The following is a 22,697-nucleotide window of genomic DNA, read 5'->3' on the forward strand; positions in this document are numbered from 1 at the left end:
AAGTTGAGAAAAGTATGCAGGAGATTTTTCCCCTCTTCTTTGATCTTTATCTGCCCATATGTGTAAGAAATCACATCCCTGTCTGTAGTTTGGCTGTATCTGACATGGAATTCAGGGGTTCTTGTAGGTCCTATACCAAACCCAACAAAGTGAGTGAGATACTTTCCATCAGATTCAATGGCTTTTATATCAGGCTTTATTCACTAGGTGCCTGACAGTGATAGTTTGGTTATCTTTCATTTACCAGAGTATATAGCAGAATTAAAAACAAAAAGGGAATTTATTGGTTAAGTTATTTACACAAATTTCCCTTAAGTCCAAATGCTAATGATAAAACCCACAAAATTCCCCCAAATGCCTCCCTTCTCCAAACCCTTCAAATACAAGCAACCAGGGAATTTTATAAATAGATATTCTTACCTTTACTACAAAAAATTTGTGCGGAAGTCCTATCTTGGAATAAGCTATTCATTAGTTGGCTTGGCAGAAGGAACATAATCCAAATGAATGAGCTGCCAAGAGTATTTTTAGTGGTTTTATGTGTTGCCCATTCAAATCTTGGAAAATTTCTTCAGAAAATTGGACAAACTGACCACTCATTTTTACGGGCTTTCACAAGATCTAAAAGTGAAAAACAACTATTGTATTTAGCATCTGTTAATGGAGGTTTCAGGCTACAGAACTTGAGAAGGTACTGCTGGGAAGCTAATACAATAACCATAAAAAATTGGACTGATAATAGGAAACACTGGCACTGAACAGATATGGAAAGAGTCATGCTAATATTCCATATCCAGGCCTGCTGCCCTGTGCCGAGTGCTAAAGATACTGTGGTGAAACACACACAGTAGTAGAGATCTGGAACGAAATCAGAGTCAACTCAAGATAGATGAAATTGTCTTTTTCTCCCATGAATGCTATTCATTGGATAATTCTGTCTTTGGAGAATTAAAAGCCAGGAACTTGGACACAGAAGAGAAAGCAAGTTGTGCTAACATTTTTCCAAATGGGGAAATATATGTCTTTACCCCACATGTGTAATTAAGCCTTCATCTTCCTTTATTTGAAGTCAGTGGCTTTTTCTTTTTCTCCTGCTTCTTTGGGAATTGGACCTAGACCTGTGCTGCCATTGTAACTGTTCCCTAGACAGGTTTTTTTCTCCCCAAGCTGGAAGCTAGACAATCAATAAAAGGAAAACTATTCACCAGATATCAAATGAGTTTCAGTGGATTATATTTTATTTGACTTAAAGTGGAAAGGAATGACAAGAGAATATTACATTTTTAATCCCACATAAAATACATTTCTGGGAAACTGTTCTCCGCACATGGACCCTTTTTTTTTTCAGCAACAGTTTTTTTTAACCTGTACATAAGTTATATCCAAAAGCTGCCCTCAGAACTTCTGAATATTGGGGTCTTCTGCAAGGTGAGATTTAGGCAGGAGATTTTAATGTTTGGGGTTTTGTTTTTTTTTTTGTTGGATTTTTGGATATTTTTTTAATTAGCTAAAAAGCCCCCAAACCCTTGCTGACAAATGTATTTTGCTGTTTGTGAGGCAACATAGCTGGAGGAACCTTGAGATTCCAGAATTGGTACAAGCTTTTGACTGTGAGTAAGCAGAGATCAAACAAAATTTGCACCTCTGGAAGAGCAGAAGCACCTTAAGGACCCGTTTGACTGGTGCAGGTGCCCACCAAGGAAGGTTCCCAACATCTTCAAGACAGGCTGCCCTTGTGTAAAACAACCCCTTCCAGGCAATGAATGAAACTGTTCTTCAAAGGCAGGAAATCAGCTGGAGCCAGTGGAGCTGAGCAAGCTTAAAAATTAAATTTGTCTCTAAGTTAAGATGAATAATAAAAAGAAACACTGAAATTTTGATTTTGGATCAGTTATGCCATTGCTTAATATCACCCAAAGATCAGCTCATGGTTAAAGAGGCAAGAACAGCTTTCTCTGAGAAGAAAACTCATCTGGCTAATTTTGATTTATGCCACAGTAAAGAGGCACCAGGATCAGGCTGACAAGTTCTAGAGTTACTTTGGGCAGAATTTCAGTCAGACTGCTTTTCAGTTACAGATTTAGTAAATCTTCTCCTTCAGTATATTAATTTAAAATGGCTCTTCAAAAAGCAATATCTACCTTAAAAATCAGGGGTAAAAAGATATTAATATAAAATAATTCCTTTGAAATTCAAAAGCTTTGAATTTGTCTCCATTTATAGAAATAGAAATTGGGATTCGTATAATTGCTGTCATCTAACAATATGGATTTAATATTTTTCCTTTTGACATTTGTTCTGTTGCCAGGCTGTATCTGCTTATGGTCTGTGATCTGTTTTGCATTATGTTTATAGAAATATTACCATTAAAAGTGCTACATGTAGTATTAAATAGCAGGGTGAGGCAGGAGGCATGAGTGGAATCACTTGTTCACAAAGGAGGAGTTTGGATGCCGTGTCTCTGTGATAGGGTATACATACCTATAATCAAATTACTGGCCTGGCACTGTGGATAATACTGGTATGAAACTGAGGCAGGCAGGAGTGCAATATCCTAATATCCAGGGTTATGAATATTGCAGATTATGGATAGACAAAATGCACAAGAAAGACTTTCCTATACTGGCTGCTCTTGCTACAGTTTATTCTTCTGTCAGTATTTCCCCTATAAACTCCTTTTATTCATAGGCTTGGCAGTTAGCCATAAAATTTTGCTTCTAGTAGGAACTTGGCAGACAGTGTCTCGAGTTAGGAAAATTATTTTAAACAAATTTTTAAAATGTATGTATTGGGGCTCTTTTAAAAGTTAGAGATGCAGTAATTATTTTCTGAGAAAAAGGATTGGTTTCAGTGGGGTTTTTTCATTGTAAATTCTCAAAACATTTTCCTAAAAACAAAACAAAAGTTGTAACCAAATAGTGAAAACATGTCTTTTCTTTCAAAAGCATGTGTATGAAGGTACTGTACATAAGTGTCAATGACTTGTGTATTTCTCAGTGATGGTTTTTAGGGTACTGCTTTAAGTCAAATGACTCATGTGTCACTGTGATGGAATAAAGCTTGTTTATGATGCTATAAACTGTTAGGAAAATAGCATGCACAATATGTAATTTTAAATGCCCACACTCCCTCTTGATTTGCTTTTCCATAACATGCATGTAAGTTTTATACACAAGAGTCTTGGAAAATCAGCCCTTCAACAAGTTCAGCATGATACAATAATTAATAAGGTTGTGTGAGCAAGTGGTGCCATTATGTCAATCTGTACACTCAGGTTGTGTGAGCATTCATGGGAGCAGGACAGCCTTTCCCATACTTCAGTTTGCAGTGGTAATTTGGGCAAAGGCCACCTGGACCACCACAAATCAGCAGGAGAGATTTTGATGGTGATTGTGGTCCTTGCAGCTCACCTGTAGGCTGAGAAACAAGTGCCCCCCCGTCACTGTTCTCCTACAGTGAACTGGAAGTTTGCTGCCTTATTGATTTTAATCTAGAGGTTCAGTGGTTGAGAGCATTCCTGCCATAGCTCTCCTTAGCCTGGAATGATTTCCTCAAATACTGTCAAGTGGGTCTCCATCAAATGAACACATCAAGAAGGACATGAGAAGTCCTAAACCAGCACAGGAATTTTATCAAAAGGAGATGGGTCTATGGTAGCTGCCTGACCCTCAGGAGATATGCATAGGATTTCTTTTTGTTTTTATTGGTTTTTTTACATGGAAAGCATTATTTAAAAGTATTGAAAAATATTTAATCACAGAAGTAGGATTGCAATTTCATATGATATCAGAATATGGAAAATAACCTTAAAAAAACAAGCCTCAACAGGAAAGATTTTTGTATTTGACAGTGGCACCAATGTGCCCTGGTGTGATTTTTGAAAGCTGATGCTCCTCTCCTTTCACAGACATAATGTCCTCACTTCCATCTCTGTTACTCTTGATTTTCCACTGCATGCACTGAAGTGAGACCAGTTGTAAAAATTGCATGGTAAAGCATTTAAACGAACCCTCATTTGGATGTTTGCAAATACATTTAATAAGTTAATTCAAAAAAATAATGCCAGATATACTTCCCAGAAATTGGAATCTCTTTTTCTATTGTGCACCTGAGGCATTCTGCATGTTGGACTCTGGCTGACCTGTCACACTGTTTGTGCTGGATGGGGAACATGTGGTGTGCTGTGTGAAGGTGGAAAAACCCACTGTATCCAGGTGCAAAATTTGAATATGCATTCAGTAAAGCTTTCATGCATTATTACTGTTTTATGAACTCCAGGAAATATATGGACTGGTGTTAATGCAAATTTTTAAGTAGGCCCAGAGATAATTAACATATCCAAATGTCTTGAAGATTGTCTTCCCCTTCACACTTTGTACCTACTGTACATACCCATATCTGAAAGGGCAATGTTTAGAGCTGCAAAACAGGAGGTGGAAGAGCTCTACAAGGTGCATGAAAATCTGCCTTTGGGCACTGAGGTAAAATTCTCAGCTGTGCTACTCTCACAAAGCACTTCATCCTTCTTCCTGAGGTCAGATTTTCATCCCTAAAATGGACATAATACATAACCTTAAGAAGCTCTTGTTATGTCTGTGCCAAGTTTTCTTTGCACAACTACATGCAAGGGCCGAGTATTTAAATACCATATTGTGGAGAATGTTTTCTAATTCTTGATAATGTATATATTTTTTTTTTACATTCTAGGATTTAACTTTTAAGTTCTTCATTGGGAATGTTAATATAATCAGTGATTTTTTTTTTTAAAGTCATGCTTCTAACAAATATTATAGAGCATTCCATTCTGTCTTTTTTGCCCATTTTAAAATTCTGCCTTTATCTCTCTCGCAAGCTCTGGCAAGTGTTTGCCTCAGGCTGGCTACTGAGAAAGTGGGCAGAGTGTGCTACAATTTCTATTGGTTTATTGGTTATGTTTCCTTTCAATACCTCTGTGTGTTCTCCAGGGTCTGGGACTTCTGAGCTATTTGCCAGCCACACGTGCAAATCTTCAAGTTCTAATTCTCCAGACCACTTAAAAAAGGAGGGAATTGGAGTGATGCTGAGCATTTCTCAGTGTAGTTTCCATTTCAGATGTGGCAGATTCAGAGGAATGGATATGTATTGAGAGTTCAGATTTATATCTTTCCATCTATGTAGTCACATGTACTTTTTAATCCTGGAAGGCAATTAAATACTGGAAACTCAGGGAAAAGTTATTCATATTTTTCATCCTGAGCAGCAGTCCTGAATGGTTGGACAAAAGCTGATTAGAGACTTGTTCTGCCTCTCTGACTATCACCAAGGATAGTGAATAGCCTTCCTCCCTGTTCTCAGGAGAGTATCTTTATGTTCCAATGCTAGTGAATGTGGGACAATATTTACCAGTGCAGATAAGCAGATACAGGGCTTATATGGCTCTGATTGGGCAAGTGAGAATGTAAACCTGGGCAACTAAGTCTAGATTTTCAGGTGCATTGCCAGTGATGTAATGCACCAGTATTTGCAAGATGTGCTTATCAGGGTTTCATAAAGGGTTTCTCTCTTTTCTAGAGGTTTTTTTGTCAAAATAGTAATTTATGGAATATCACCCAAGAAAATAAGCCAGTTTGCTGTTCTTCAGAGAGGCCAGAGGCAAGTGCTTCTCTTGTCAAAGTCAGCAAGGGAAGGAAAAGGTACCCTGGAACTCTGGTGTAGGTCATCACATCTGTCAACAGCGAGTAAAATAGAATTTGTGTGGAGTTTTTGTGAACCCATCTGAACAATGTAATTAACTCAAATTGAAAAATAGCAACTTAATTATGCCTTAAGTACTTCAATACTGATTCCTTCTAGCAGGAACATGTAGGTGCTGTCCTTAGCAGTTAGATGCAGAAGGAGCTGTAGGTGTCAGGTATTGTAGTGCAGTTGCTTTCTGCTTGGGCTAGTTAGGGAGGGATCCACAATTTCTTCTCCATGCCCACAAATTCCATGTTCCCTCTGTTGCTGCTCACAAAGAAGGAAGGAGGGGATACAGACTCTTTTCAGTGCCAAAAGCCTCAACTAGCTCATATGTGCCAAACAGCCAAGCAACATTTCATCCCTTCCTGGATGCCAAAAGCCTCAAGTATCCCTGCTCCACCTGCCAAAACCTCCAAATCTGTCCTGACAACTCCTGCAGAGCAGGCCTGTGCTGTCAATATGAAATTTTGCAACACTCTGACAGCAGAAAAAATCTGGATGCAGTATAACACTGAAAAACACGCTGAGATTCGCCTTCAGTTTAGTATGAAAATGAATTATGCTGTAAATATTTCCTGTGTGTGACACTTGTGCATGCTTTATTCTCCAAAATTTGAATTTATTCAAAACTTCTGTAGAATGAAAATATGGTGCAGAATTCAACACTGAGGGGTCTAAAGTCCATCTGAGCCCCCAGATGTATTTTTTCATGTAGCTCAATAAGTCCATCATCTGCCTTTTGGCTGATTCCTTGCTGGTGATTCACCTTGTACTGAGCTTTACCAGCTTGTGTTTCTGAAATGTTCTTGTTATTATGGGGCACAGCTTCCATTTTGCAGTGAGTTTGCAGTGCTGAGGCCAAGTGCAAGGAATAGGTAGTGTAACAATTTAAATGTTAACAATGTTAACAATTTAAAAACTAAATAATTCTAAACATCTGCTTAAAATAGCTGCATTTACTCCCAGGTGTTTTTTATCAATCTAAAATAATGATGCATTGTTTTTTCTCCAGGATTTTAAAATTCCAGATAGGTTCTTTTTAACATACAGAGTAAAACATAATTTACTTTGGTACATAGAAGTAAAAGATTTATTAAACTCAATGACATATACAGTGCACAATTAGGTAATATATAATGCACTCAGCAATAGTAGAATTATACCAGGAAATGTCTTGAAATCTGTTTTAAGGAAACAAGAGGAGTTTTTAAGCTAAAACCAGGTAATGCAGGATCCTTTATTAATAATTCTTATTTGTCTGGAAATATGTTTTGGCTGTTCTATTTAGTCGCTGCCACAAGTGAAATAGTTTTTCCTAGATCTGTAATCTGCATTCTCCACCTCACTTAGAATACAAAATAGAGGTGTAAATCATTTTTGTATGTGACCTAGCAGTGAAAGAGATTTCTAGTGTAGCTTGTTTCAAAGCTTTAGACATAACAGCCAGAGTTAAAAGTGAAGCACACGGTGCTGAGGCTGAATAGCACATCCAGCGATTATCTGCAGGTAAATTCTTGTTCTTTCCTGCTCACAGATACAGTCATCAGTGCAATTTGATACCTCTTCCCCCAAGTGTAGTGTCTGCAAACAAGAATCTGGGAAATGCATCACAGAGCTACTCAGGCAGGATATGTTCCCTTCAGTGCCATAATTCCTCATGCTACCTCTGTTTGGAGCTGTTGTAGGTAAGAGGAGAAGCAAATGGCACAGAGCAGTGCTGCAGATGAAGATTAGTGAAGAGCAAAATAGCCTTGTGCTTTGGAAGACTCTGAAAGTCAGGACAGTGTTAATAGTATTTATGGGTTGTGAGAGTGGGAAGAAGCAAAGAAAAGGAAATGCTTCATCTCTTTTCAAAACACCATCAAGGATGAAATTCACTCCTGGGAGAAGGGCCAGGACTGAGCTTTGGGTATTGCTTAATTTAGGTCTTCAGTGGTACAGAAGTGGTGTTTATACTCTTCAACAGGTTCCTTCCCTTGGATGAGTTTAATCTGAAGAACCTAAATTCTGTATTTAATTATAAGAAATATATTATTAAATAGCAATATGTTATACCTGTGCCAGTGTAACTGTTTTTGGTGATTTTCTTTTAGAATTTGGCAAGCCTTAGCGAATTAATACAAACCAGTTTAGTAAGCAGCTGTGAGAAAAACAAAAGCACAGCCACCCAGAGAGCTGCAGTGACATTGGCATAATAGGTGTATTGGTAAATATTCCTCCATATCCAGGTCCTTACATGAAATGACAGAGTTATTTTCTGAGCCACATCACTTTAACCTGTTTCAATAGAGCATTTCTGTGTATCCATCCAGTCCCAGGGGCAAATCTCTCCTAGGACCTGACAGAGCTGGGCACCTTGCCCTGGGGAGGTGTTTAGGGGCTGTCACAGGGCAGGATTTGTGCTGATGTGTGCATGGCACAGGGACTGTCACCTGGGGGCTCTGGCAGAAGAATCTGTGTGCCAGGTCTCTGCGTTTCTTTCACTGCACATACTGCTGCTGTAACTCTCGTGTCGAATACTTGTGTTTGTGTTTAAAGAAAAATTGTATGCTAAAAGCTCTGTAAAAACAAACATTTCAGGTATCAGGGCATTTCTGTTGAGAAGCTGAATTTTTGTTACACTGAATGCTAAACATTTACATATCCAAGCCTTATGTAATAGTTGTCTGAATAATAATAAAAAACTGCATAAACTGACCTTCGTTCTCTGGCACCACTTCTCCTTTGAAGTCTGCATGACCAAATTCAAGACAATTATGTCATCCTTCATAACAGCCAAACAAAAGTTTGGCCAAATAATCTTTTTTTTCTCCATCTGACAGCACTGTGTTTGATTTTTGTAATGTGTATCAATGTAGCTGTTGTTATTTACTGGGTGCTACAAGTGACAGTAAAAATCCCCTTGTTTTGGAGCAATGATCAGCCCTGTGAACATCTGGATTTAATTTATTTTACCTTAGGGCCTATTTCTGCTATACTGGGTTACTTTGGGTAGTAGGTTGCAAGGGGAATATGGCCTGAGAACTCATGCACATCAATAATTTGCAGAACATGGTGGTCCAGTATGTGCCCATATGTGACAGAAGCAAAAACAGAGCCCTGGGAAGAAGAAGGGAAACTGGCACTAACACTTTTCCCTCGGTTCAAACCTACCAGTGCCACACTCCAGTAAAATTCTCTGTGGACAGCAGTGTCTCGGTCACTTAAGGGTTGTCAGCACAGAGCTCAGATTGCACATCACTGGGCCTCAGACCTCGAGAAAGCCTTGGCAAACTGTCACCTCAGTCTTTGAGTCTATGTCATCAAGTGCTACAAAACTCAAGAGTTTATTTTCCCTTACCCCCTGATTCAAATAATCATTGTGCAGGTCCATGTTTAGTGTTGTGACTTTTTTGCTTTCAAAATGAGTTAGATTGGGATGAAATATTTTGAGTCTACCTTTATCATATACACTGGATTTCTGCAGAAACTTTGTATAGATTGTTAGCTATTGCTCTGACTGCAATATTTGCATCTAACCCTGCGTTCACATGTGGTACAACTCTTCCAGTGACGTGTTTTCCCATCCAGCTCTACGTAAAGAGCAGCAATCTAGGTTGTGTTTATAGCTGGTTTAAGTTATTTTATCTGGATTCACTGCAGCACTTGTGACTTCACCGTGTAACATCATGGGTGCACATGTGCATGTCTATGCACCCATTTACGTTAGTGCTGGTACATAAATATTTCCACAATGAATATGCAAAATATGTATTGCGCTTTGTCTGTTGCAAAATTAAGGCACTAAAGGAAAAACTATTCTAATATGGTCCAGTGTCTCCCTGCTGAACCATGTTAGAATTATGACTGAAGTCAATAAAGACAAGAAAAGCTGAAGTCAAGCAAGCTGGGAATGCACTCCTGATGTACAATAATATCCTTCTGTGTCCAATTGCAATTAGCTCTCAATTTAATTCCTAAATGAGTTTCCAAGGCTTTGTTGGTGTAAATCATGATGGTGATATTTTCTTTATTTTGCTTCAATTTAGTACCATGGTGAAGACAAATGTAATGTGTAGAGTTTATGAAACCAGACAGCTAGTAAATCAATATTATTTTGGTAGTAAATTACTAAGTCAGTGCAAGCTGCTTTTAACTCTTTCCCATGGGACAAATAGCTTGAACTAGCTGGAGCTTAAATCAACACTGTGGGCACTGAATTAGTCAATGATTCTAAAGAAGGCTTTGTTGGCATAAAGTTCTGCTTTGATCGTCATAGTATTTACAGCTTTTTAATTAGATACAGTTCAGAACAATGGCTTTTATCAAAGCAATTTGGGAAGTGAACAACTGGACTTTGTTTAGAGCTTTAGATGACACTCTGTCTGTTAATATCATGTGGCTGGTATTAATACAATGATGAAGTTAGGATTATTTTAGGCATTGTCAGTGCTTTGTCAAAAGAAACTAGCTGTTCTAAAAAACAGTGGCATGTGTTCATTTTTTACTATCACAAGTTTAGTCATTTCTCAACATGCTAAAACCCAGTCATTTGCTTTGGGCTTGCAGGGAACAAACTAATTTTGCACCCATAAATTTGAAAGAAGTGACTCTTTTGTTCATCTTGATTTATTTTCATGTGCTGAGTGACTTGTTGGGAAGTACTGAGCTTTTTTTTTTTGTCAAGACTGAAGGCAGTTGGTTCCATTTTCAGTGTCAGACATTTCAGACTTGGCTTCTGATTTAAAGTTAACCCAACAGCAGTGTGAATATTCCTCAGGGATCTTGGTGGAGCTGGGATCTATAGTTTTTGGAATGGTAGGCTGGCCTAAGAGTGCTTTTGTAAAATTTGTAAATTTATAAGAGCAAGAAAGTTAAGAAGCCACTGATGTTTTTAGACCAACTTCAGCAATTCAGTTCTCAAATAGTGATGCTTATCCTCTAATAAACAAATTTTTTTTTTTTTTTGACAAGCTGACCACTGAAGTCAATGAGAATTAAAAAAAATGGCTGGAAATAGTTGTTTTATTAAAGACTGAGTTAAATTTTCATGTTCTTTCAGTTGTGATTTTTGGGGCAGAATAAATATTGGTCAATATTCTCTGCCACCTGAGAAAAATTACTCATTACCTCACTTTTATCCCCAGTCTGACTTTCATAATGATGCCAAAAGCTATTACTTTATGTTAGTGGTATTTTTATGTGCAAACTATCACTATGGTGGTTTGAGAAATTGGTGTTTTAATCTTAAACTGGGTGTAATATAGGATTCTAAAAATCTTAGTTTCATTTTAACAGGCCCATCAGGTGTTTGAAGATGATGCCTTGTCTGTGTGCTCGAGACTTTAGCTCCTACACAGCAAGTTGGGCATAGAGGAGTTGGGAACAACAGCATGTTTGGACACAGCACTGCTTTGGCAGGAGGCAACACATCATCTGCACTGGATCTTCAAAGGCTCTGCTTTCCCCCCATATAATTATTATGCATTAAAATAGTAGATTTGAAATATGGTAAATAAGCAGCAAAGTACCATAATTGGTACTATTACTGCCAAGCAGTAAAACGTACTCCAAACAATTTTTTTTCCCTCCTTTCTGTGTTTTCCTTTAGAACTCCAGAACGACCCGCTCAGATGAAGACAAGGATGATTCCTGGGATGCCTGGGGGGCCTGGAGTGATTGCTCACGGACCTGTGGAGGGGGAGCCTCCTACTCTCTGAGGAGATGCTTAAATGGCAGGTAAGCCACATGCTGGTGTGTAGGGGGTTCTTCTGCAGCTCTGGCACATTTCCAATCCTCTCTGGTTGCTCCTGTTTCTGAGAACAAGTGCTGTGTAAGATAGATCAAGTGTTATAAAATACTGCTTTTAATACATGTTTGTAATAGACAAATAAGTTAGGCTTTAACTCTGAACTTTAACGTGTTATGTAATTGTGGAAGAGCAGGAGTTTTTTATTTGGTATGGTCAAATAGAGAGGGGAGTCCCTTTCACTGTAATACAGATCAAAGGGTCAGTCACCTGTGTACAAATCAGCCTGCACTTGGACATGACTTGGCATAATGTTCAAGTGCCTGCTGCTCCTATGGAAGTATCAAATACTGCTTTCTGTTAGGGAAGGAAGGACAAGAGGCTGTAGTCTCAAATTGCCCCAGGGGAGGTTCGGGTTAGATGTTAGGAGGAATTTCTTCTCAGAAAGGTGATTGGGCACTGGAATGGACTCTCCAGGTAGGCAGTGCAGTTGCTGTCCCTGGAAGTGTTTAAGGAAGGACTGAACCTGGCACTCAGTGCCATGGTCTAAAGTGATATGGTGGCACTGGGTCACAGGTTGGACTCAATGATCTCAGAGATCTTTTTCAACCAAATTGATTCGCTGATTCTTCCCTGCCAGTTCCTCCTATGCAGTGGTCCTGGTAGCCATATGTTTTCATGTATCACTCTTAGTGTGACTTGAAGAGAAGAATACATGCAGTGAAAGCCTTTTACCCCAATGTAAAACTGGGGTTTAAAAATGTAGGACTTGTTGGTACAATCCTTAAAGTAGGAGTAATGCACTAGGCCTGAAGTCAGGCAAGAAAAGATCCCAGCCAGCTTTGAGGCATCTGTGCTGGCATCCAGAATTGCCTGTTTTACTTGAATTATTCTTAAACATTTTTAAAACTGATGATTGTGCTTACATTTTTTAGTTGAATGCAAGTATCAGCCAGGAAGTCACTTTTTTTTGAAGAAGGCTTGGAGTGTGATGTGCTACTTAAGGGCAAACTGTATGAAATACAGAGCTAAATGTGATTGATTAAAGGACTGCATGTTTTTTTTATTGAAAAATGCACAAAGATCTTAGAGAAAAGTAATAGTTCCAGCAAGAAGCCTTGATATTCTACCAATGTGTTAGGGACTGTGAAACAAGCTCAATAAATTGTAGCAGTATAAATTCCACTGTGGTTTTATTAATATTTTTAATGTGTTCCCCCGTGAAAAACATGTGTTTTCCATACCTTGACAAATGCATAGTTTAAAAGGTTTTTTCTATGTTTGATTTTTGTAGTAATGTCCGGGAAACGTACAATTGTGAAACAAAGTTTTCACATGTGTGTGAATCATAAACATTTTTAATTTACATGTTGTGATGCAGTAAGTCTTGCAAAAGATTGGAAATTTGAGACTTGAAATACCTTGAGCTTTAACAGTTGTACCTTCAGCTGAGCTGAGCTCTTGCTTCAGGCATCCATTTTTTTTTTTCCCTTTAAAATGCTCTTTTTCAGTCCCTTTCAGACATTATAAAAAAATTGTTATTTTCATGCAAGAAGAAGAAAATTTAATCAAAGAGATGTAAATTGTCAGTTGCATGTTCACACATTCTTTAATGTAAGGCACATCTTTTTGGTATGAAGGAATTATTCCAAAACATGGTTCTTGATTTTAGAGAAATCACTAATTATAATTTCTTGTCCAGTCATTTGAAATATGTTTTAAGTTCTTTCAAAGTCTTGATATTGCCATTTTAACATAGAAGAATATCTTACACTGTGCAAAAGTGCTGGTTCGTTAGTGAGAAGTTTGGCAGAGTATATCTTTAAAAGAAGTGTGAAACCCAACCTCCCCGGATTTATGAGACCACAATAAATAACCATGACTCTATTACATGCCTTTTATTTCAGCTACTAACAACAGACTGAGGATCTGAATTGCTTGGATGTCAGGATTCACATGCATTGGGCACATTTGCATGCAGTCCATGAGAATTCTGTTTAATTTAAAATTATGAATCAGATACTCTAATCTTCTAGGTCACATCACATTTTTTAGAAATAACTTGCTTGCAATCAGCATAGAGCAGGCTTAGAGATGTCTTTTTCACAAAATGAATGTGGTTTTCATAAGGTTTGCAGTAAATTGGACTTACAGGGCAAGTCACACGTTCTTTGCTGAGGAGAGACAGCAGTGTAAAGCTGAATACCCAGATCCCCTTTGTATTTAAACCTTGTATTTTGACTCCAGATTATGGTAGGGCAGTAGCAATAAAAGTCTAATTTTTGGAGAATAACTAGCTGTAAAACAGGCAAGGTTGTGTTTTGCTATTATACACTTGTAACCATTTTTACTTTTTTTTTTTAGGAACTGTGAAGGTCGGAATATTCGATACAAAACCTGCAGTAGTAATGTGAGTCTGGCCTTTAATCCTGTTTTACTCATTCAAAAAATGTGTTAAAGTTTAAGAAATGCTGCTTCTTATTTAAAACCTTATGGTGCATAATTTTCTTTCCATCATTATTACCATTTTTAAACAGTTCAGTCTGCATGACACCATGAGGTCTCAAATTTAGACTTCCCAAATGGACATTTTCTTCTGAAATTATAGTGCCAATTGTGATTCAGAATGTTTTATATCACTTATTAGGAGAGTTACACATTTTGAAGGATTAACAGATCAATTCTCATCTTAAACTAGCAAGTGTTTTTCCTGGGGGTGCTGTCTTGTAGATGGAGCATTAAACTGAGCTCAGGATCATTTGTGATCGTTAGTGGTACAGTGACTCTCCTCATGTGAACAAAGAGTGCCTGGTCCCTTTCAGATCTTAAATAGGATAATTACTCCTTATATTCCCTCTGTTTGCCTAAACCCAGATCTTTATATGTCTGTATGCAAGAACATGCACATTTAGGTGCACTGGCACAGATGATGTCCATGAGTGTGAAGCTGGAGGTTTGACCCTGCAGTTGCTGTTGCTGTGATGCAATCACATTTCATTTTTATAGCCACGTTTTATGAAAACCATTCACGTCCAGCAAAGCTCATGACTTGTGTTCCACTGACTTGTAGCTGTGCTTTGTGCTGTTTAAACAACTGCTGCCCTTCAGCCCAGGTCTAGGCTGTCCAAGGTGAGCAGCTCAGGCAGGACTTTGTGGTACCACGGGTACTTTTCCTATGGGTTGAGTTGTGCCCAAAGGCGTGTAAGCTCAAGTGATACTCGGTCATTACCAATCCCATGATTTTTGCCAGCAGCAGGCAGCTGTGGAGTGTGACATGTTCTCCTTAAGACGCCTGACATTGGAAGTTGCCCAGTAAATACTGAATCAGTGCATCTCCTAGGAGAGCTGACCATTCCTGCTTTTCAGTTTGCCACACCTACAGTGTCTGCTGTGCCAGTTGGCTCCTGCCCTCCTTGAGAACAAGGCTTGCTCACACCTTGAGTAGCTCTGCACTCCACTGCTCAGTGTTGGATGGATTTCCCACCACAGCAGCTCACAGCCGAAGTTCCTGCTGGCAGAAGCAAGTGGAAGTGATAAATGAATCAGTCCCAGTGCACGCAGAAATCAGATTCTGGAGACAAACCCTTTCAGAAGAAAAGGCCCAGCAGCTTGGTGCACAAGCTCATAAATAAAAATGCTACCTGCAAAAATGCCCTGATGTTTAAAAGCTGTGTGATAACTTGCTAACTTGCAGTCAGGATGTAAGCAAGGAACAAACTGTCCCTGAGTGCTCCACTGCTTATCTAAATGTGTGTTTGTATGCACTGTATACAGTAACAGCCCTCTGAGTGCTGGATCCTGTGCACTGCAGCTTCCTGCAGGAGTACAGAGAGATCATCCCAGTGCACCTTGTTCCTCCAGCACCAGGCCTGGGGAACTGCCCAGTGCACGGAGAAGGGAGGATGGTGAGGTCAATGTGGGCATGGTTCCTGCTGTCATGCACAGCTCTGTATGCTTTTAGGATGTCTGTTGTATTTTAATATAGCTGTGGATGCTGTTCATTTTAAGATTTATGCAGTAGAAATCTAATGGAAATGACAGTGCTTTGTGCTTCATCATAGAGAAAATTAAGATGATTCTCATATCCTCTCTGAACTCCCAGAGAATTTATCTGAAGTCACTGGAGCCTGTTTTTTAACTTTAGGACTTATTTTAAAGCGATAAGTGGCAGGCACCTTGTATGTGAATCTGTTTGAATTTATGATGATTCAGATGTTAATTTCCAGACAGGAAACTGCCTTTACAGTTCTGCTTTTGGGGCATGTCTGAAAGGGATCGGGTTCCCATTTCAGTTCAGATACAGTCAGAATTTCTCAGGAATGGTTTTTCCTAGATTATGGGTTAGATAATGAAGAACTCCTGAGAAAAATATATTTAATGAAATTTCCACTGTTAATACAGTTGATCTCTGAAACTGGCATCACTGAATTCAAACCCCATGTCAGATCTGAGTTAACCTTGAAACAGGACCTTACACCTAATGTAAATCTGAGACTACTAGGCCAGTTTAGTTTCAAATGATATAATTTTCCCAAAAGCATTATTCCTAATCAAGGCTTCTCACTTTAGGAGTGAAATTGTAGTTTGAAAATTAAGAGTTTAAACTAGCTTCTTTCCATATTAGTAGGTATTACTGGTAACCACATGAGACATTTGGTATAAATACACAGTGTAAAGCTGTCTGCAAATGTAATTTTGCTACATGATACATTACACCACTAACATCTATATTGGGGAGTACAAATGAAGCACAACTTAATATGTGTGTCATTCTAATGAAAAGAACAAGAATCATTTTACCAGAAAATTGGTTTCATGTGGATTTGTAATGGAATAGTAGTAAGTTCATTGAACTCCAGCATAGTTCCAGAATAATATTAGTGATATTTCAATCAAAAAATTAATTCAAGGTCTTAACAACAAAATAACTGCTAAGATTAAGGCATATGTATAGCCTGCTTATCTGTCTGTCATAACTGAGATGCCAGGTGCATGATTTCCTAAAACTGCATGTGTGCTTTCAGCCTTCCATAGAGATATTTTAGAGAAATAAACTATCCATTGTATGTTGTTCAATGAGATTTTCAGTCTTTCTTGCACCCCTTTTTTAAATTTCAGTTTTTCTATATAGTGTTACATTCTAATGCTATGATGTGCACTATGTGGAAGTGTTTAAGTTAATCCTTTAGGGTCCTATTCACAGAACAAGTTATTTGGGCCATTTCCCCATAAATTTCACATTCTTGTGTGCCAAAAAGTCGCTTATATTTTTGCCAGAGTGATTCTTCCACAGTCAGAAAAAACACTATTTTGTAAAAGACAGCCCCATGTTTAATTCCACTGTAAACTTTTATTATATGCAGATAATGCTCACATTTGTTCAATACATTTATCTATAACTGTTCCAGCATCCACTTAACCAGCTAATTTATCCAATTCAGAAAATCTTGGCTGTATTGTGTCTACTTTAGACTATAATATTTCACCTTGAGTTACATAGTTTCTCTCTAATCTGTTCATTTATTTAGTTTATATTTACAATGCTGATGCACCATAAGGCTCCCTTGGCTGGGGTGCTTTCCAGCTCAGGTACCTTGATTCTGCTTAGAAGTGGCCTGAAAATTGTGTAGGAAAAACATAGAACCTGAGGCTAATTTCAAAAAGAAAACAAAACAATGACTTCATCAGTTTTGGCTGGGTTTCAACAAAATGAGATTCAAAGAATAAAACTAGACAAAGGGCTAGACTTTCTTTGGTGTCATCATTTTTACTGGGAAGTTTCTTGCCTTCTCTTTTGTGCTTTTTTCAGTAGAGTAATTGTTGGCAAGAGTCACAGGGTCTGATGCAACCTTCATATTTTGTACATGAACATTGCCTACAAAGCTACAGGTTTCCCAGGTCAGCTTTGTTTTCAAAGGTTGAGAGCTCTCATTGCCAAAAGTCAAAGATACATTTCATAAGAAGCCAGCCCTTGGATGCAGTAGTTTTTAATTGTGTGTCACAAAAAAAAAAAAAAAAAAAAAAAAGAAAAAAAGGGAAAATATATATATATGTCTGTGTGTGTCTGTGTTTAATCTTCATGGTAGTCATGTCTAAAGCATCTTTTTCAGATCTGTCTAATATGTTCATAAGTCATGTCATAAATACATTTCATTCCACTGCAAGGTCTGGGTGTGATTACTTTTGCCAGCATTGTCATGTATTAGACCTCATAGATATGTCTTCAGCTCCTTATGCAGTGTATGACCCTACAAATGGCCTGGCCATGGTTCAGTGGATTGAGTGTGATAGAAAAGCTATTGCTGAAATTAAGAAATTGGAGAAATCCTGAAATTAGTAGCAAAAAAATTTAACAAGTAAGAAAAAATGTGAAATATTGAGAGGGAAGAGAGATTGGTGGAATGAAGTGATGTCTGAAATAGATTAAAACCAGAGACACACAAACAGGATGAGGGCTGGGTCCCCCATATCATTGTCTGATATGATGACCCTGCCCACTTCCTGAACATAGTTCACCCTTGCCTGCCATTCACATCTTTGCCCTGCCTTTTCCTTTCTATTTTTTAAACTCCCTTTCACTTTTCCAAACCACTCTAATGGAAGTAAACTGATGTTTACAAGTCCTCTTGTTGTCTTGATTGCATTCATTTTGTGCTTAGTTGTGTTTCTCTTTAAACTCCTTTCTTTACACAAATATTTATTGTTCCCTGGAAGACTGGGATCTGGACTTGGTTGCTGTCCAAACTCTGATATAATGCAAATGATAATAATTTCAGGTCTTTGATATCCCCCTGTGATGCTCCTTTTATGCTCCTGCTTTTGCACAGAGCTCAAACATAAAGCAGGTGGAGCTGCCATGTGAATCGAGCTGCCAGAATCACTTTGGGTTCTTTGAAGGTGCCAAAAGAGAATAGGGAGATGAGGATTCACTTGCTCTGAAGCAGCCAGGAGGCGAGTGGAAGGCAGGAGCTGCATTGTGTCGAATCAATGAGAAACATACAGTAACCATGGGCTTGACATCCTGACTTTGTGGTGTTTGTGTCTTGGCATCGCATCAAGGCCCAGTGATAATGGACTGTAACAGCAGCCTGTCAGAGCTCAGCTGAAGGCCATCACTCTGCCTGCTTGACAGATTACCCTAATTCTTTGTGATGAAAATGTAGCTGTGCATGGCTGAGTGACACTGCTCCCCAGTGCTGCTTCTAACTTTACCTGAATCTAATGTCCACTTACTATTTTTTGATCCTTAGTTGCTCCCCTGTTTGCATTGGTGGGAGGGAAGCATATGGTATCCATATGAAACTCCGAAGTCCTCTCTGCTTTTTAGCCTTGCTATTGTGGAAAATGAGAGGTGACAGATAAGTCAGAGCCAAAATTCTGCTCTCATTTACACCAGTGCAAACTTGGTGAATTTCTGGGGAGTACTGGGGAGTACACATATCCACTGCAGTGAATATGTGTGGCTTCTCACAGTATTTACTTGATGCTCGTAGAAACTCCCACTGGAGGGATTCTGTAGAGCTAAAATACTCCCTGTGTCTTATTCCATCATTTCAAAAAACATGGCTCAAGCTAGAATCATCCAGATTAAAAATAATACAAAATGCATTAGTATCATTCTAAATTATTGTCACTGTAAGGTGTAGCATTAGACAGAGCTGAAAATTTTTGCTGGGAAAGTTCAGTAACTTGCTCAGTGCTCAGCTGCAAAAACTCCGTATGTTGGGCAGTGGATAGAATACTGATTTTTAGGAGGTATTTTTTTTAGTTTGCAACCAGTTCAGAGACAGTTCTAGGCTACTGTTTGCCACGGTGAAAAAAACTCCAGACTGAGTGCAATATAGTTGGGGGCATTGGACTGAAATTCAAAACTTTCTCCTGTATATTTTACTCTCCAGTCCTGTATAATGCACTTGCTATTTTGTCAGATTTATTCAGAGAAGGTTCAGTTCACTGATAAGGTTGAAGCTGTGCTTGGGATCAGTATTGTTAACTAATACTTACTAATAAGTTCCATGAGTTTGCCTGACACATCACAATCTTTCAGTCTTCCATCCAATGAAAACAAACTTTACTAAAATCAGCCCCACATCTGGCTTAGATGTGCAGTTGGAATTCTTGGAAGAATATCCTTTCAGTCTGGCATATGAACTCTTTGACACTGGACATACTTTCAGATGAAGTCTGCAGTGAGGAATTGTTTGACACAGTAACTCCTTTGCCAGTACTTTACCAAAATTATTTTCAAATCAATCAGTATTCATCTCCATTCCTGTCACTATAGTTTAATATTAACATCATTGTTTGGGTGCAATGCATGATGTAGAAAAAAATATTTTAGAATGTTTTATATCAAGCAGTTCTCATACTGAACTGAACAGGTCTTTCAGCTGTATATGCTGAGGCACTGTGTGGGAGAAGGTAGGCAACTGTCTCATTAGAACTGGAAATACAGGAACAATTGTTACCAAATTGAAGTTTATTTTATTCCAACAAAATAAGCCTTACTGCTTACATGAGTTGAAGGTGCTTTTGTAATTAGACTAAAGGACTAAGCACTGACATGTCTGGTGTTTCCTCCTAAATCTTGTGCTTTTTTCAAGCAGTACTGAACAATTAATTACACAAATTATTTTCTTTTTGTTTATAGGTAGCATTAATATATCTTTCATTACTCTGACGTATGAATTGATGAATGAGCGTAGAGGCCTCAGAAATCCTTTAGTGGGAAAAGCTACTGAAAAGAGAAATACTAAATATCAGACATCATCTTGTAGTTACTTGAAATATATAGATTAGATAGAAGCTAATTCTTACTATAGAACCAGACTTTAACTGTACTACTTAGTGTTGCAAAAATTAGAATTTTTAATTATCTTCTCATATCAGTTATGTTGTTATTGCTGGAATATGCATGATATTCTGTACTTGCACTCCAAGCAATGGATTAAGCAACATAAATTCTTTTAATACACACAGTAAAACTTTGTAGTGTGGTGTATTTGTCAAAGCAGATCAGTTCTTGAACAAAACCTGCCTGAAGATCATCTGTGTTATTCATAAGATAACTTTACTGCAAATGCAAAGTATTCCCTAGTTTAAAAAAAATGTATTTTTTGGTTTGTTTTCAGGACTGCCCTTCAGATGTTGGTGACTTTAGGGCACAGCAGTGCTCTGCCTACAATGATGTCAAATACCAGGGACACTTTTACGAGTGGGTCCCTGTGTATAATGATCCTACTGCACCTTGTGCCCTGAAATGTCAGGCTCTAGGAAAGAACTTGGTTGTGGAGCTTGCCCCAAAAGTGCTAGATGGTACTCGCTGCAACACTGAATCCTTGGATATGTGCATCAGTGGAATTTGCCAGGTATGTTCATGGTGGGACTCTAAATGGGGCCTTTGTTGAGAGGCCCTTTGCCCTTCATTGGGTGCTTTGGGACTGTTTTTAATTCTATTTATCAGTTTAGATGTATCTGCAATTGCTGCTGAGTAGACTGTAGATAAATTACCTTCTCAGGAAGACATGGAACTTCCTGACTGCCTTAGCCATGGATATTTATATAGACAAAAGGTCAATAAAATTCATTCACTCTTCTAATTATGCATGCAAAAATTAATGAACCGAGGTATTGTAGCTATAGCTTTCCAAAATTTAGTATATCTGTGAGGATGTGATGAAATTGCAGAGCCTTCCATTTCATTTTATGTTTTGACTCTCATATAATCTCTGTTAAGGAGAAAATTGGACATTTTATGGGATCCAGCCCATAATGGCAGGTGTGAGTATGTAGGTCTGTCTTGTTGTATGGATGAGTGACTGTGGATGTTGTGTCTGCATGAACTGATTGTTTGAGTCTTTAAATGGCAATTTACATTTCTAGATATATTTATTTATTAGTTATGCTATTGACTTTATACAGTTGGTGTAAAAGCAGAGAGTTACAATATTTGAGGCTTGCTAGCCTTGCCCATGTCTCATTAAGAAAGCAATATTGCAAACTTGTTTTATGAACAGAGCAGTTTATAGAGAATGGACATGTTATTGCAATTAGTTTTCTTTCTCTGCAAGTGGCTGTTGCTCTGCTAAATGTCTAAAATGTGTGTGACTCAAAAATGCAGGATATGGCCCAGTGAGAAAAATAGCTCTATTATAGAGGAAAATTTGACACATTTGGCAGAAGACTGGTGCATGGATTATAGCAACATTAATATATGATCTGGACCTTGCTGTGGGTTTTATGTGGCTTCTGTGTATGCTGCAGTTCCGATGCCAGTCGTGTCAACACACGGTGCATCTGCTGCCTCTGGAGCAGAATTCCTCACAGAGAGGCTTCATTTGTCAGTGGTGCTTCACTGTGGGATGCAGCAGTGTTTGTTACCCTCTGTTGGAAATAGGATGTACCTCCAGAAACTCTGGGAGCACTTGCCAAATAATGTATTTCTTGTGCCATGTTCTTAGTGGTGCTTCCTATCCCAATAAAAAGGCTTTTCCCCAGGAGGGTTGCCCAGCCTTTTCCAGGAGGTGCCTCTAGAGCAGCCTTTGCTGCCTGTGCCCATTGCAGCCTGAGTGCAAGGCTGGATTTAGGCAGCTCTTTAAGGGCTTGTGCTCAGGGCGCTGTGGGGGTGCCAGTGTCTCCCACAGCGACTTCAAACACCTCCTTCCATCTTTCATACATGGCATAAAATTCTCTTTGCCCAGAGTGGATCCAGTTTTGTGAAGAACAGTTGGGAGGTATATTTAAAAGGGCTGCTTTTACTGTTTCTTCTTAGCATTTTGTAATGTTCATGTGTATATATGATAGAAAATGCTTGGAAATGTAATAATACATTTTAGAATAAATGAAGTGGTGGAGAAGAAATTAATCATTCCAGAAGCAGGAACTGGAACTCACGCTGTTGATGAGAATCAATTTCTTTTCTCTGTCTCCTATTTTTATTTTTTTAATTATTTCTTCCAATTTCACAAAATATTTTTCAGTGTGAGTTAACATCTTCAGGAAAAAAAGCCTGGAACAAACATGTTTAGAATGTTCTGTGCTGTAACTTATTCATTTTTAAAAAATTATTGCTGATACTCATAAAGAATTAACTGTTTTAACTTTATTTTCTTGAAGTCACTTGCTATCCCTGAGGTATTTTTGAACAAATTGAAAATTTTTGCTTTTTAAAGTATATATTTGATAATTTAGTGTTGGATAATTTTATTAAGATAAAAAAAAAAACCTGCAGTAGAATTCAATTAAATTAAAT

General features: G+C 38.2%; 1 protein-coding gene across 1 annotated transcript in view; it reads left to right on the plus strand.

Annotated features, from left to right (window-relative positions):
* Positions 1–22,697, plus strand: part of ADAMTSL3 (ADAMTS like 3) — a 171,099-nt gene that overhangs the window by 63,558 nt on the left and 84,844 nt on the right. Inside the window, exons 4-6 of the mRNA XM_053955298.1 lie at positions 11,309–11,436; positions 13,811–13,856; positions 20,578–20,814. Coding sequence (XP_053811273.1) covers positions 11,309–11,436; positions 13,811–13,856; positions 20,578–20,814 — 411 coding nt within the window. The remainder of the gene's footprint in view (positions 1–11,308; positions 11,437–13,810; positions 13,857–20,577; positions 20,815–22,697) is intronic.

This window comes from Vidua chalybeata, chromosome 13 (assembly GCF_026979565.1).
Source record: "Vidua chalybeata isolate OUT-0048 chromosome 13, bVidCha1 merged haplotype, whole genome shotgun sequence".
Classification (NCBI taxonomy): Eukaryota; Metazoa; Chordata; class Aves; order Passeriformes; family Viduidae; genus Vidua; species Vidua chalybeata.